General features: G+C 38.7%; 1 protein-coding gene across 2 annotated transcripts in view; it reads right to left on the bottom strand.

Annotated features, from left to right (window-relative positions):
• LOC128613633 (complement factor H) overlaps nt 1-1,889 on the bottom strand; it is a 31,251-nt gene extending 29,362 nt beyond the window's left edge. Inside the window, exons 1-4 of one of the 2 annotated variants that reach the window (XM_053634566.1) lie at nt 1,775-1,889; nt 1,438-1,608; nt 1,240-1,345; nt 896-972 (exon numbers count right to left, since the gene is read on the bottom strand). In XM_053634566.1, the coding sequence (XP_053490541.1) occupies nt 896-972; nt 1,240-1,345; nt 1,438-1,608; nt 1,775-1,856 (436 nt within the window). In that variant the 5' untranslated portion in view covers nt 1,857-1,889. The remainder of the gene's footprint in view (nt 1-895; nt 973-1,239; nt 1,346-1,437; nt 1,609-1,774) is intronic. The other variant, XM_053634567.1, reaches the window with a different exon arrangement.
• Between the last annotated feature and the right edge of the window lie 15,128 nt (nt 1,890-17,017).

Below are 17,017 nucleotides of genomic sequence, written 5' to 3'. Positions count from 1 at the left end.
AATGTTCTCGTTTCCCGGTGAAGACCGCGTTTGCTTTAATCGTGAGTTTTGTGTCTAATAAAGACTATGACCTGCACCTGCATCCGCCTCCAGTCTACGTCACGTAACAAATTCAAGTAGTTTTCCACAAAAAAAAAAACACAAAAAAACTCTGCAAATTGCATCGCAAATTTTGAAAATAAAAATAAAATCATGCAGTAAAATCAACAAGCACAAAAAATTAAATCCTGTACAGACTGGTAAATAAGTATTACCTTTTGCAGACCATCTTCTTGGTGGCAAGGTGATAATTGATCTTTTTTTAGATTGCTTTTGCACAAGCGCTTAGCTGGTTGCTTAGCTTTAAAGGTCTAGATCTTAATCATTTGATGCCCCCATTGGGCACTTACCCAATCCCATATATCTATAATCTGGCCAATATAGACTGGTAAGTCAGAATGGAATATACCTTAGGTTTTAATCATTACCCATATGATACTCATATTAAAATGCTCAAAAGTAGTATCCTATAATACTATTACCTGGAATAAAAAATGTAGGGTGATCACAGAAAATTCATAATGTCCATTTGGGTCCATGTACCAAATAAGTTTGGAAAGCCCTGACTTTAATGCAGGTTGCATTAAATAAAAGCATATTTCAAAGGGAAAAATAATATTGGGAAACATCTGGTTTGCACATTGGGGTTTCAGTGACTCTAAAAATATTTTTAAATCAATTCACTCAATTAGATCTCAATAGATCAATTATAGGTATTGTTTACTATAAATAAAATTTTATATACATAGACACACCCACACTTTTAAATACATACATACATATATATATATATATATATATATATATATATATATATATAAAAGCAAAAATACTAGAGCAATATCTATTTATTTACCTTCACAGACAGGTACAGCATTATCCCATCCGTCGATACGACAGTTACGATGCTTTACTCTGCTGGCCATTATATACCTTTAAAAAAATCAAGAAAACAGAAGTTTGAGTAGGAATTTAAAAATAGTTTACCAAACAAAACTGCATCTCCATTTGAGATTCAGAATAAGGGTGACAAAATTGTTAACTATTATTCAAAATTGTTAATTACTTTGTAATAGAAATAGGAAACAAAAATGTAATATCACATATTTTGTTTGTTGTTTATATAATGGGGAGATGGGGAGAGAGGAATATTAGTAAACATTGGACATACTGGCACTATTTAATAAAACAGCCTCTTACCCTGGCCTACATGTATATTCCACTGTAGCTCCAAATACAAACTCTGAGTCTTTTATAAGCTTGAAGTCTCCATTTGGTGTGTCTCCTGGGTGACCACATGGTTTTTCTACAAGAACCAAACAGTTTTCATCATTGCATGCAAAATACGAAATCTTCCTGCACTTTCATATATATTTGCTGTTGACCAGGTATGCTTACTTTTACATTCTCTTCCTGCAATTTTTGTCCATATGCCATTTTCACATTCAAGCCTCAAAGATCCAACGTAGCCGGTAGCACAGCTCAGTTTCACTGTCTGTCCATGTGTATATCTTTCATTAAGATTACTTATCTGGGTATTCTCATAATTAATATTTCCTTTAAGACATTCTATAAAAAATAACTATTGGTTAGTAATTAATGAAGGATCATAATAAGTCCTAGAATTTATGGATTGTCTTCTCAAACTCAGGTCATAAAATGAATATTTAATGTTAAAAACTGTTATGTCAAAAGTAAATACATACTACATTTTTAGAATTTATAGGCACCTTACCTTCATTTTCAGCGAGCGTAATGGAAGATACCCAAAAAGCAAAAAAGAAGATTTTGACAGCCACTTGCATATTATACCCCATGCCTAACACATTTGCAGCATAGGGATTACTATGTTCTCCTTTTTGACAGTGGATCAGTAATAGTCCTCTGTTAATCATTTATCAGAGCTGACACTGCTCTTTCTACACATTTGGAGTAGTGTTCCATAAAAAAAAGGGTAATAAATAAACAGAAAAGCATTTGTTTAATAAGCATTTGTTATTCTCAGCTTAAGTCTATGATTATAAGATATGTTTTTTTAAGAAGTGATATTGAACACTTCAGGTCCTTGTGTGCAAGGCAAATATGAGCAAGGTGCAAAATAAAGGTAAAATTAAAAAAATGTTTTGGGTTACATAATGTTTAATATGTCCAAAGATGCCCTTATTAGACAAATATTGTAAATTAGCTGCTTTTATCTAACGGTAATAAGAACATTGTCTGCAACAAGGGATGACCACATTCTATTCACAGAAATATTATAGCTAAGCAAAATTTGTTGTAATTTAATTTCTTTATATATATATATATATATATATATATATATATATATATATATATATATATATATTAAATTCAATGTACTATTTTTTCCTGCAACAAAGTGGGATAGTTTCACTGCTGTGTACCAGAACACCTAACATTTAAATAAAGAATAGATCTGCAATACTGCAAACAGTGTCTGATGATCAATGATCATTGAGTTATTTGAAGAAGCTGCAAATTTTGTTGCTACAAATTTCCATTACTGACAAAATATATACATTCTTATTATATACTTTGTCAAGATATTTTTGAAGCTCACATTGTAATTTTAAAATTATTTTATAAATATGATCACTTATTTATTTTTGCTTTTTGTGGACAGCTGCCACAAAAACTATGTACACAAAAGGTCAATATCCTTTTGCTTGACCCATAGCCAGAGGATCAGCAAAATCCAGTAAGTGGCCCCATGTGATTTCCAAAAAGAGTTGTTTATTTAGCAAGAGATAAGCAGAGGTAGGTTACAGACATTTGGAAAATTTGTGCTGATTTTGAAGAGGAATACTCTTTGCTATGTTGGATGAATAAAATCTATGGCTACATTTTATTCTCTCTTTTACCAGTACATCAGTGACTCATTCATTAATCAGCATTGACAACACCAACATTAAGTTCTACAAAAACAATATTTACAAACAATTTCCTTATGGTAATGGCATAAATGTTCTCCAGCTATAGCTTAATGCATAAGAGACAGACACACTTCCATTTGACAGTTCAATTCATTGTGTAAATTTATTGTGCCATTTTTTGTAAATTACAGAAAAAAAAAAATCATTAGACTTTTAACATACTGAGTACAAAGTTCACATAATTCAGCATTGCTTCCTTCTATAAAAACTGGGCCCTGCATATTAGTCTACTGCTGTGGCTCCTGTTGCCCTACTGATCTGCCTGATCCATCCTGATGGTTTACTTCTGCACTTGTCACTCATTTTCTGTTCAGTTTCTGCTGTTCAATTCAATTCAATTATTCTTTATTTTGGAACACAATTTTAAGAACATTGTCACAAAGCAGTTTCACTGAAATTGCGCTAGGCTTTTAGGGGCACCAGCAGCTTTAGTTAGGTGCATTACGGGAGCCAGAGCACCGAACATAGCAGATAGTATTAGAGCCTTAGGCAAGCATAGATTTTCAGTGGTAGTGTTTCACCTATGAGCTAATGTCAGTAAGTGCCTTTGTCAGTCAGAGTTTACTAAGAGTAACATTGTAGAGGCGTGTAAATTAGTAAAGGCGATGTAGTAATATGCTCTGGCCTGATTCCAATGCGATGTGTTAATGTAACTTACGGCAGATTTGAGTTGCTGAACTGCTGGATTTCCAGGTGGTGCTCCGAAAACAATGTGGGATTTATAGATACAGTCAGGTCAATAATGTGGTAGGATAAGTTAATAATCATCCTATTAGTGCTGTTTGGGGTATGGCTTTGGCAGACCAATGAGGTGGGAGCTACCCTATTACCACGTCCTTTGTGCAAAAAGATAAGGCATTTCAATAATAATGTAATTAGTCAAGTGTTGCTCAAACACTTTTATGAAACAGGAAAGGTAATTACATAAACAAACAATACTCAAACAATACATAAACATTCCCTGTACATACATGGATTCTCTGTGTTGGGACACTGCTCTGCCATGATGTCTGGCACAGATGGGGTGACCTCCATAACATTTAGCTTGGGTTGGATCATTTGTTTGGTGACTGACTGTTGGACTTGACTTTGTGACAAAAGAAAAAGTGACAAAACAGTAATAAAAATTTCCAGTGTGCATTTTTGTAAATTAATTACAAATGACCTGCATACTGGGAATGCACATAATGGATATCTCCAAAGTATAGTTATCATTATCTCATACCTTGCCAGAGGAAATGCCTATAGTAATGGATGGCACCACCACCTCCTGATTACAGGCATGTCAGACTGATTAAAGATGGCAATAAAAAAAAATTCAATTACTATATATGTAATTTGCCAATTTGTAGATTGTCTTATCCAGTAGGGCAAAAGTGAGAAGAGCAATACACAAGAATAAAATTAATGTTCATCAGATATTTAACCTTAAAGTGTGGTGCTAGGGAATATTAATCTTTTGTTGAGCAATCTACATATTGGCAAATTACATATAGTGATCGAATTAAATTGAGTTTTGAACCTCTTTGGAGGTCTGTTGATACGATTAACAGAAAACACAAATGGTTTGAATATATCTGGATTATTTGCTTAATACATCAAGTATCCTTGTGTGCAGAAGTATGTGAACCTCTGGGATTCAAACTGCAAACTGGTTTCAGAATGCAAGGAAATGTTCAATGAAATGTTTTTACTTTCAAATTCTAGGGAGAAATAACCGAGGCCAAAACATGCAAAAAACAGAAGGGTTCATAACTTTCAAACATGATCACACACAAACACAATAACTGAACTGTATAAGAAACTTACAATATTTCACACACATACCTTCCTGAACTAGAATTCAAACATGATTTGTTACATGATTTTGTACCTCATGCAAATGGTTATACACCAGTTTACAGTAGGCACAGTAGTATTTTCTGCAGCACACTGTGAATCTCTCAATAGAGAGAAGGGGATCATGTCCTTTCTTTAGCACTGTCTGATGCTTCTGTACAGGTTAAACACAAACACACACAATTTATAACATCTATCATATATATAGATATAAAATAATACTTTATTAATCCCCAGATGGAGAAATTAGGGTATATATATATATATATATATATATATATATATATATATATATATATATATATATATATATATATACAGTATCTCACAAAAGTGAGTACACCCCTCACATTTTTGTGAATATTTTATTATATCTTTTCATGTGACAACACTGAAGAAATGACACTTTGCTACAATGTAAAGTAGTGAGTGTACAGCTTGTGTAACAGTGTAAATTTGCTGTCCCCTCAAAATAACTCAACACACAGCCATTAATGTCTAAACCGCTGGCAACAAAAGTGAGTACACCTATGGCAAGTGATGACACTTATGGAAAGTTGCCCAGATCAATATGGTGGCGACATTAAGGTGCAATCCAGCAGCCAATGCAGCATCTATGCATTTAGTATGTCTATGTGCCCGAGAAAATTTTTTGTGCGTTGCGTCTATTAAAGTGAATGTAGGCAACTCTACCGGTGTTAACCGTCCATTCTGTTAAAATGACAGAATGAAACAACACCTACATCGTATATTGAGAGCCAGGGGGCTTTACCAGGGATGATATGGTGACTTGGAGGCTGGCATCCACCTTTCTCCTGAATGCGGAAGTCTCGCCTGGCTCACACTGGAAGCTTGTTTTACATTTCCGGTCTCTGATGTTTACAGTCAAATTAGCATATTTTCCTAACTGATAATGTGACATTAAACTTGAGAAAATGGCTAAAATGCATATGGCTCCACAGTGTCAATACTTTTCAATGTCGCGATGAACGTCTTTTGACAGTACCTCACCCTTCAAAGTTTAATGACTGGGTAGATGATGTACTAGGTAGAAGCTATGGCCTGAGGTTAACTACATTGATATAATTAACTACTTCATTTTCTCTAAAGGTGTTGATGGCGAAGAACTCTGAAATTACAAAAGCACAGAAGAATAAAACAGACCAGGTTTTGTACATGAAACGTTATTTTTTTTAGAGCCCAGAGTTAGAACCCAGTTAGTAAGTTAGCAGCTTGCGTAACTAGCTTTCACCACATTTATTTGGGGTATTTTAACTTAAACACTGCAAGCTCATTTCCTCTTATCAATATTTGGCATAGAATGCAAGGCATGTAGCACCGGACATGGACATTCCTTTTGGGTTTGCTGGTGCTTAAAATGTATTTTCCAGGAATTTCTAAAGTTTACTGCTTTTGTTGTGGCAGCCAATGACAGCACAGCTTGACAGCTTGATAATTTTTATTCTTATTAACCAGGGCCGGTCAATTCATTAGGCATCATAGGGAGCCATCTAGGCTCACAGCCTTCACATTTGGGGCACTGCCCTACTGCCGCCCCACTGAATCCAATTAACAGTACTGAGCCACATTTAATGTTCCTCATAATAAGTTTAATAAAGACCATAACAAAAACATACAAGACACTAAGACCTTGGCAAAAGTGGCATAGTGACAACGGCAAAGAAAAACAAACGTAAGACAAGGAGTGCAGTGCAAACTGTGGCTATATACACGAGTGCTCGTTAACAAGAACGTGATTCAAGTGCAGGTTGTCATGTGACTGATGTAGTAAGGTGCAGTGGCTGCTGTGAACTGTAGTCCAGAGTTTCTTCTCTGATACATGACAGAAACCCCCCTCCCCCCAAAAAGGTGGTACTCCCAGAGTACGAGAAAACACTCCCTCCCCCAGCAGTCTGGGCAAAGTGTCTTCCGCACCACAGAGAGACGTCATGACATTCCTGGCCTGGCTTGAATGCAGAGCCAGCAGGTGGAACGAAGCTCAAGGCGGAGACTGAGGAGGAAACGATGTTCCCCATGACATTAGAGGGCTCGGCCTGGCCAGAGGGAGGAGCGAAGTTCTCTGCAAGGCCAGAGGGGAGGAGCCAGGAGGAGGAGCAATGTTCTTTGTGAAGCATCGGGGGGGGGAGCGATGTCCTCTATGGTGCAGAAAGGGGGAGCGACATACGGCACAAAGCAAAGAAAAGGAGCAACGTCCTCAGGAGAGCAGGAAGTCAAAGCAATGTCCTCAGCTGAGCAGGAAGGCAGAGCAACGTCCTCAGCCTGGGTTTAACCTGTGAAAACTGCATTCATTGTTAAAAGATCAACTACCATGAAGACCAGAGCTATCTATGAGAAAAATGAAAGCCATTTTGAAGCTGAGAAAAGAAGGAAAATCACACAGAGCAATTGCAGAAACATTGAGCATAGTCAGTACAACAATTTGGAATGTCCTGAAAAATAAAGAAACCACTGTTGTACTAACAACCAGACACTGAACAGGTTGACCAAGGAAAACAACAGCAATTGATGACAGAAATATTGTATGAGCTGTGAAGAAAACCCCAAAATCAACAGTCATATACAGTTGCAATCAAAATAATTCAACCCCCATTGCATATCAGATGTATTGTAAAGATTTTAAGACTTTCAGCTGTTTGCGATGAACAAATCAAACAAAAGCAATTGTAATAGATCAACACAACGAATGCTTCAAGTGGTTTCCCCAAATTCAACTGAAAATGCAACTTATAATGATTTCTCCAGTTTGAAAATAATTCAACCACCTGAATAGAATCCCTCACAACAACACAAATATGCAAAACAGGTGTTGTCTCAAGCACACCTGATGCAACTAATCAAGGGCTTCATTAGCTGCACCAGGTGTGCTTGAGCTGGAACACATGAAATACCTGGACGGGGCAGAAAAAGGAAGCTACCAACGTTTACTACCAGGTTACTGAGAAGGCAGGTTGTGAAAAACCCTCAAGTGACTGCAAAAGACCAAGACTTGGTGGCAACTGGCACTAAGGTTTCAGTGAGCACAGTATGGTGCGTAATAAATGCAGAAGGTTTACAGTGCCAGTTTACAATACCAGAACTCCAAGACATACACCACTTCTGACCCAAAAGCATAAGAAAAGTCACTCAAAGTCATATAAATAATCTACAGAAGTTTTGGGATTCTGTTCTGTGGAGCGATGAAACAAAACTGGAACTTTTCAGAACGATGGATCAGCGGTATGTCTGGAGGAAGAAGAATGAAGAAAGAACACTCTGTCCACAGTCGAGCATGATGGAGGCTCGGTGATGCTCTGGGGCTGCTTTACATCCTCTGGCACTGGAAACCTGCAGTGTGTGGAAGGCAAGATGGATTCATTGAAGTATCAGGAAATCCTAGGAGAAAACATCATGCTGTCTGTGAGGAAGCTGAAGCTTGGGTGTCATTGGACCTTCCAACAGGACAATGATCCCAAGCGTACCTCAAATTCCACCAAGGCTTGATTGCAGAAGAAATCCTAGAAGATTCTATGGGGCCATCACAGTCACCTGAATTTAACCCCATAAAAAATCTCGGGAACACTTTCTATGATGCCCATGCTCATAATGAATTATAGCCCCATAAACTAGTATATGCAAAACATGAACAAAAGTGCAAAAAACCTGAATAAAAAAAAATTAAGATTCAGAGTCTAGTGCGCATCATTGAGCGTGGCTGTCCTTGACATCATCCCAACTCAGTGAAAAAAAGATGGTCCACTATAGTACACAGGAACACATCACAAGACCTGCATTTGTAAATAGTCTTGCTGTACTTCTTCCTTTGAAACTAGTACACAGTGTTTTCTCCCAGATGAGGCTTTGCTCTCTTGGCAGATGTTGAGGTGTTTACAATTGTCTCTGGACAGCAAAAATATGCATGCTTATCCTAGTGTGAGCACCCATCTTGACACTGTACACACAGAAAGCCAATCTTATAGAAGACTGGCGGTAATTAAATAATTCATTTGTTTATACTGATCGAAAATGTCAGATAAGTCAATTTCCATTCTGCTGGTGGAACAGAAAGCCAGTGTACTGGTTAAAATTGTTTATTTGTAAATGTGACTACTGAACAATAATGGTTTTAATAAAATAATGAAAAAACATATGAATTCAACAAATCATATTAATGAACTGAAATTAGCTGCTCCTGAGGACTTTGACACGATCACTCCATGGAATGAGTGTGGAGAAGTTCTCTTCATTTACATTTACATTTATTCATTTAGCAGAAGTTTTTATCCAAAGCGACTTACAAATGAGGAAATACAAGCAAAGCGATATATCAAATGGAGAACAATACAAGTAGTGCTACTGTACAAGATCTTTTAATTTAGTTCTAGAAAAGCAGAGTAGAGGTGTAAGCGCCAGAGTAGGTTTTTTGTTTGTTTGTTTTTTTTTTTTTTGGATAATGTGCGGTTGGCACTTTAGGGGTTAGTTATGTATTCAAGGAAGAGGTGGGTCTTTAGCTGTTTTTTGAAGATAGTGACAGATTCTGCTGTCTGGATTGAGGTTGGAAGTGCATTCCACCACTGAGGGACAGTTAGTGTGAGGTTAGTACATGAGCATCAAGGTCTTGAATTTGATACGGGCAGCTACAGGAAGCCAGTGGAGGGAGATGAAGAGGGGTGTGACATCGGTCCTTTTGGGCTGGTTGACAAGACAAGACATGCTGTTACATTATGAATCATCTGAAGGGGTTTGATAGAGCTGGCTGGGAGGCCTGAGAGTAGTGTGTTGCAGTAGTCCAGTTTTGATATGACAAGAGCCTGGACTAGTAGTTGTGTAGCCTACTGATATATATCCTGCTGCAATCAGCAGTGCCACCAAAGAGACAATCTCCCAGATGAATATTGATGGAGAACTTTTGCCAACAGCCAGCAGAGAAATTCTCCCTCGTTCAAGCCAACCGGGAGTGGCTCATCTCCATCTTCGGGCCCTCAGGTGGCACTGCATTAAAAACAGGCATGATTCTGGAATGGAAATCACCGCATGGGCTCCGAAACACCTCCAGAACTCATTGTCTGTGAACACAGTTTGCCGTGCCATCCACAAATGATGGTTAAAGCTCTATCATGCAAAGAAGAAGCCATATGTGAACACGATCCAGAAACGCTGCCATCTTCTTTGGCCAAATCTAATTTAAAATCGACAGGCAAAGTGGAAAACTGTTTTGTGGTCAGACGAATCGAAATTTGAAATTCTTTTTGGAAAACATGGACGCTGTGTCCTCTAAACCAGTGGTTCCCAAACTGGGGTATGCGTACCCCCAGGTACCTCCAGAGGTGACTGAGGGGGTACGGGAACAAAATGCTAAGATTCACTGTTCATTTAATTCCCCCTCTCACGGTCAAAAAATAAACTTGTGTCCCCTCTAATGTACAAACAGCGAAATTGCAATGTTATAAAGTTCAAATACATGACATCCAATCAAATTATCTTATCTTTCGTGGTCAAAACTGCATCCACTCAGAAATCATGCGTCGGTGTGCATCTTACCACATGTCATTTGCCACCAGCACACAGCTATGTGATGATGCAAAGTAATAACTTGTAAGATTAAAATGGAGAAGCGGCTATAAAGAACTCAAAGGCGTGCAACCACAACAAGCAGCTCTACTTCCAGCGCCACTGATCCTCAGTCCTCTGACAACAGTAACCCAGGTCCCTCTAATAGCACATCCCTAGCAAGTGTAAGTGTACCCACTGCTACTAGCCCAGTTCACGCAGATGTTTTATAAATACATTGTGTGATTGTAGTGTATATATGAGAGAGGGGGTACGCAAAAGGATGTTAAATTCTTGGGGGGGTACGTCACAGTAAAAAGTTTGGGAACCAATGCTCTAAGCTAAAGAGGAGAGGGACCATCCGGATTTTTATCAGTGCTCAGTTCAAAAGCCTGCATCTCTGATGGCATTAGGGATGTCACGATACCAAAAATCTAGTAGTCGGTACTGATACCACCAAAAGTACACGATACTCGATACCACAGTCGATACCATGGTGTGGTGTAAAATTTTTATTTATTTTTTTAACTATTTATTTTTTAATAAAATAAAAAAAATCCTGGAGGACATCCTCCTCTGGCAAATACTGCCAAAAAGAGTGGTGGGGGGTGGTTGGGTTTAGTCATCAAACACTGTCTGACAATGACTAATAAAACAGTGCTAAGTGCTAATAACAAGTGCTAAGGTGCACTCCTAAACGCACACGCGCACACACACACACACACACACACACACACACACACACACACACCTTATACTCTGAATGCAAGCATTAGTATAAATTTACTGATATGGTGTCAGGCCAGAAAGATTTATTAAAAGCATTAACATTTGAATAATTATTAGTGACATTAGGCTACATTTAGCTGACAGGACACGGGCTGAATGGCGATGCATGGTGGCCCATTAGGAGGTAGTTTATAACACTGCAATACATTAGCATCATTAACAAATAACTGGCTATCGCAAACATTACATGGAGCATAACATTAGCTGGTTTCACGGCCACAATGCCAGCTCCCTCAAACAAACATAATATAGGTCCCGTCTTTCAGGTGCTTCACCAAATTCCAGGTGTTTCCTTGCTTTGTTTGAAATGAATGCTGATGTGCAACCGATGCTACCTTTCCTCTCAACGAGCTTTCCTCTCTTTTCCTCTCAACAAGTTGGGGTGGAGTTAAAATTGTCTCTGTCTTCTGTAGTTTTTCCCGTGTGCTTGTAGGTGTTCTTCTTCTTTACCACTTGTGGACCGACTAAAACACTTACGCGTATTTGCTGCCCCCTTCAGTCCAGAAGGATTGCAACCCGGTACCTTCATTGCTAATAGTACCTACACTACTGCAGAAAAACAAGTACCGTCACATTTTAAGAATGTTGGTACTGACTTGGTACTGAAGTATCAGTTCTCGTGACATCCCTAGGTGGTATGGGTGTGCATTAGTGCCTATGGATTGGGCAGCTTGCACATCTGGAAAGGCACCGTTGATGTTGAAAGGTTTACATGTTTTAGAGCAACATATGCTTCCATCCTGATTCCATCTCATCTTTACTTCTGCGAGACTCTGCCTCTCTTAGATACTCTTTTTATACCCACTCATATTACTGACCTGTTGCCAATTAACCTAATTAGTTCCTCCATCCTCCATCCTAAATGTTCCTCCAACTCTTTCTTTTTAATAACACTTACTTTTCTTGCCCCATTCCAACTTTTTTCAGACATATCAAATTCAAAATGAATTTGACATTTCAATGAATTTGACAATCAATGAATTTCCAAAATATTGCATGCCATCAAATTCAAAATTACCTTATTTTTTCTTAAAATGGTACATTTACTCAGTTTAAACATTTGATATGTTTTCTCTGTTCTATTGTGAATAGCATATGGGTTTATGAGATTTGCAAATCATTGCATTCTATTTTTATTTACATTTATTTACATTTTACACAGCGCCCCAACTGTTTTGGAATTGGGGCTAAATATTAACAACTGCAATCACTTATTTTCTTCCATGTTTTATTCTGGACTTATCATGCTTATAGCCACAAGGTTGCCACTATTTGTTTGATTATTTAGCACTTATAATTATTATTAGTATGATTATTACAGTTGACTATTAGAAGTGTATTTAACAAAAGCCGATATATGTCTTGTTTGGTGTGTGTTCATTGACTAATTTTCCTGAAAGATGTTTGGGTATAATGTCGTTATGTAAATGTATTATCAGTTGGGACTGAAAGTTTGATCCACACTCCATAAAAGGTGTGAAATTATGTGACCACAAAGATAATGGACTGAGTAAAGTTATGGGCGGAGTATTTAGCCACACCCCACCCTAACTTCATGCTAACTGGAGCAAAACAATTCCATGTCAGCCCAGTTAGGAAAGGTTAAAACCCCTTGATAGAAAGCAAACTGGGAGTCCTCATCAACCAACAGCAAAATCACGACTTCTTGCCAACCAAGAGCTTCAGAAGTTCTTGCCCTTCGAATTCACAAGGAGATCACACATGCCAAGTAACGACCAGTTTCTGCAAAGCTTCCCAACTCCAGTCTAAAAAGCAAGGAGACTGCTGACGAATCCAGATCGCCAAGACACCTCGCCCAAATAGACAACTCAAACGCAAGCACAGTATCTCCAGATTCTCACTGAACTGGTACATTTAATACAAAATTTAAAGCTCTTCTAAATGAAGCGTAGGTTAAATTTATAATTTGATGGTTCGTTCAGGCCATGGTCTGTGAAATAGCATACAGTGCTAGAAACTTGGAATTTCATATACTCTGTTTAAAACCATTTTCACCCTTGCTCGTGTGTGTGTGTGTGTGCATGTGTATGTGTGTGTATGTGTTCGATTAGTTTCTGTGTAGTAGAATAGTTAAATAAAGTCTCATCTGTTTTAAGGACATGTCTTGTGTCTGGTTTACTGTCTTGAACTGCTGATCTTGTTACTATGCTTTTAATATAGTGATTTCACTATATTTAAGATATTATTGCCAGTGGCCATGGAGGTAATATCTTATGCATAATTAATAAAGAAACTAGTTTCAAATTATCACTTGACGATTAGTTGATCCAAAATATTAATTTTACAAAATTTCCCCTTGTGAGCTGACCTGCTAGTCTCCTACATATAATGGTGGATAATGCAGGTAACTCAATATAAAATAGCTAATTTCCCTACAACTAAATGTAAAGAAGGGTCAGGTTTTATATAGCATGGTCAGCTTTTACCAACCCTCCTACTAGTTTCACAAGGGTGGGTTGTCTCACTGTGGCACTCCCAAAGTTCCTTCTTTTAGTTCAACACATATTTCCCTTTGCACGCCTTTGGGCCACCTCATTGCTCTCAACTTTAATAACTTTGAACTCAGTGCCCACGATAGGGGAAATGCCTGCTTCTCTGTTAAATACAGAACTGGGAAAGTGCTAAGTGCACTTCATGTAATGCAATCCAATAGGGTGTGCCGGATAGATCTTAGTAACAAAGATGAGGTGGTTGTTCATGCTGTAGAAACAGACAAAACCAACCTGCCCCTGGGCAGTAAGGAATCACACAGTTCCTACACTGGGTAGAATCATGCATGCTCTTCATTATGACTATGCCCATGTTCAGATGGTTCTTATGCTAATGCAAGATTTGCTCAAGAAGTTAGCTCTTCTGTTGACAACCTAGCTATGGAAAGAATTAGTTCCTATTTATTAATTAATAGTAATAATTCACTCATAACCACCTACAAAGCTGACCCGTTTTGACTGAGACCTTCATTGGAGAAAGTTACACTTTCCACATCTGCGGCAGCATTGCGAGAGGAACAAAATTCAAGAGGATCCGCTGATGCATGAATTCATGACAAGACTGGCTGAGAATTTCACCAAGCAATTTTTAGAGCGCCAAACCTCTCAGATGAAATCCTTCTGCTCCTAAAACAACCATTCTTGTTTTCGGCAGTCAACCAGTGGCCGAAAGGGTAGTTCCATCTTTAGATAAGGCATATAATCAGCTGGAGATCTTGGAAATGTCAAAATCAAATTTGCTCAAAGAGCAACATAAGGAAATTACAGCAAGTAATTTTTGGATAAAAGTGGTTTCACAAGCTAAATTCAAAAATACAAGAGCCATTGCAATGCTCCCACTCACTATGTTCTCCTCCACCTACATACAGCATGTCAGTCATCATTTTCTTTAATAAACTTTATCAAGATCAAAGAAACAGACTCTCAAATGCACATCTTGATTACTGCCTCAGGATTGCCACAACAGAATACAGTCCTGATATCAGAGGTCACTTAGGGTGTACTCACACCAACTGATCTGCACCATGCCCGAGCACATTTGACCCCCAAAGTCCAGTTTGTTTGACTAGTGTGATTGCTCCATACCATACCCACTTGAAGAGATGGGCCTGGGCATGGTTCAGTTGGATTCAGGCACAGTACGCATTTAGTGTGATCGCTAACCATGGCCAAGCATGGAATGCGAAACATGATGTCAATGACACAACTGCTCCATTCGAGAATATTTTGGGTTTATAACAGGTCTGGTTCTCACCTTATTGATGAACGGAAATTGTAGTCGGTGAGTAAAGCTGCAAATTCCTCCCTCAATGTCAGCTGCATCTGTATGATTATGTGAAAATTGCTGCACTGTATAAGTGAGAAATCTATTAGGCAATTAGGCATGTGAGAGGGCTGTGTGTTACTACACCCCAAACGACTCCAAATAAGCCACAAAGTAAGTAATGTTACAATGATGGACTTCATTGTGCTGTGCATCATAATTACGTAACTGTGCTCTGTGTACTATGAGTGCAGGCCAATGGGGGATTGGAGAGGGGGGACAATTGTGCTTGGGCGTGGTACACGGTAACCGCACCTTGCGTGAGTATGCCCTTAGTTATGCTCTCATAGCTTAGTTATGCTGTCATAGCTAGTCTTGCAGGAGTTCCTGCTTGAATTCTGTGCACATTGAGCCTCATTTATCAATCATTTAGTTAAATGGGGTGTAAATGCTTGTGTAAACCAAACTGAATTTTTTTTTTGCCAGATTTACAAAAAATTCACTAAGCGCTGATTTTCTGCACATTCATATTGTCATGTAATGGGATTTCAGATGGATGCAAATGCAGTTAAAGCTTCTTTTTTTTTTAAGAAACAGGCACACACACCCAAATTGTAAGGCAAAACAAAAACAAGGTTTGGAATCACATTGGTGGCAAAACACAGAAACTCTCAATTCTTCACATCGAACAAAGACACACAAGGGGTTTAAATAATTAACAAAATCAAAGGTAAACATAACCAGCTGTTAATAATGATGACATATGAGGGAGACAACCAATAACATAACAAGGGCGTAGACAGGACAGACACCAAAACAAAACGCCTTTTTTTGTCAAAAGTAAACAAAGTCAATGTCAATGAAAACCCGGAAGTGCGTGCTGTCACTCTTCGGGCAGTTCATGCATGCTAAATGCTCTGGCACTCAGCGTGAGGGGAAATCCATGACAGAGTCTCCTCCCCAAGCACCAAAAACCTGGAACATTTGGTGGGCCGTTTCATCTTCTTCTGACTGGAACATGTCTTGGTGGGCCCTCTCATCCGCCACTGACTGGAACATATCTCGGTGGGCCGTCTCGTCAGCCTCTGACTGGAACATGTCTTGGTGGGCCATCTCATCGGCCTCTGACTGGAACATAGCTTGGTAGGCAGTGCCATCAGCCTGTGGCAGAAACATGGCATGGGAGGCCATGCCGTCGACCTCAGACAGGAACATGGCTTGGCAGGCCGTCTTGTTGACCTCAGACAAGAACAGGCTTTCATAGGCTATCTCATCGGCCTCTGGCAGAAACATTGCTTGGTAGGTTGCTTCATCACAAAAAAAAAAAAAAAAAAAAAAGATTTTCTAGGTTGCTTTTTAATTCTGGACTCTCCATCAGAAATAGTCCCACAAACTGAGTCCCACAAACTAAGTCCACTGGATCCCATGGCCACTAGAAATTCCGCCCACTGGCAGGCCAGGCCGAAAAGCCAGGACAGGATGAACCCTAGCCACTGCTTCTTGTCATGCATGGGGTCCTCCAGGCTGGTAAAATATAACTGGCAGTCGACAAGAAAATATACAGGATAACCAAAAAAGTAACTCATGCCCACCGTTAAATATGGTGGTGGCTCTTTAAAGTTTTGGAAAACCTGTGGGGTGAACTGAAGAGGAGAGTCCACCAGCGTGGACCTCGAAATTTGAAGGATCTGGAGAGATTCTGTATGGAGGAACGGTCTCAGATCCCTCGCCATGTATTCTCCAACCTCATCAGGCATTATAGGAGAAGATTCCGAGATGTTACCTTGGCAAAGGGAGGTAGCACAAAGTTTTGACTAAAAGGGTGCCAATAAATGTTGCACACCTATATTTAACAAAGATATATTTTTGATAAACCTGTGTTTTGTTTGCTATAGTTTTATATCCATGAGAGCAGAGCATTTTTGTGAGCTTTTTGAACAAAGATCAAAAGGTTAAACAATGAAGAAAATTTTTCACAGCCTTCTTTGCTCATATTTACAATGAGTGCCAATATTAGTGGAGGGCACTGTAGGTCGATACGAATGGGAGAGTTTTTTTTCAATGCCAAAAAAAGC

The sequence above is a fragment of the Ictalurus furcatus genome, chromosome 10, assembly GCF_023375685.1.
Source record: "Ictalurus furcatus strain D&B chromosome 10, Billie_1.0, whole genome shotgun sequence".
NCBI lineage: Eukaryota > Metazoa > Chordata > Actinopteri > Siluriformes > Ictaluridae > Ictalurus > Ictalurus furcatus.
Note: the sequence above shows the minus strand (reverse complement) of the source record. Positions and strands in the feature narration are given on the sequence as shown.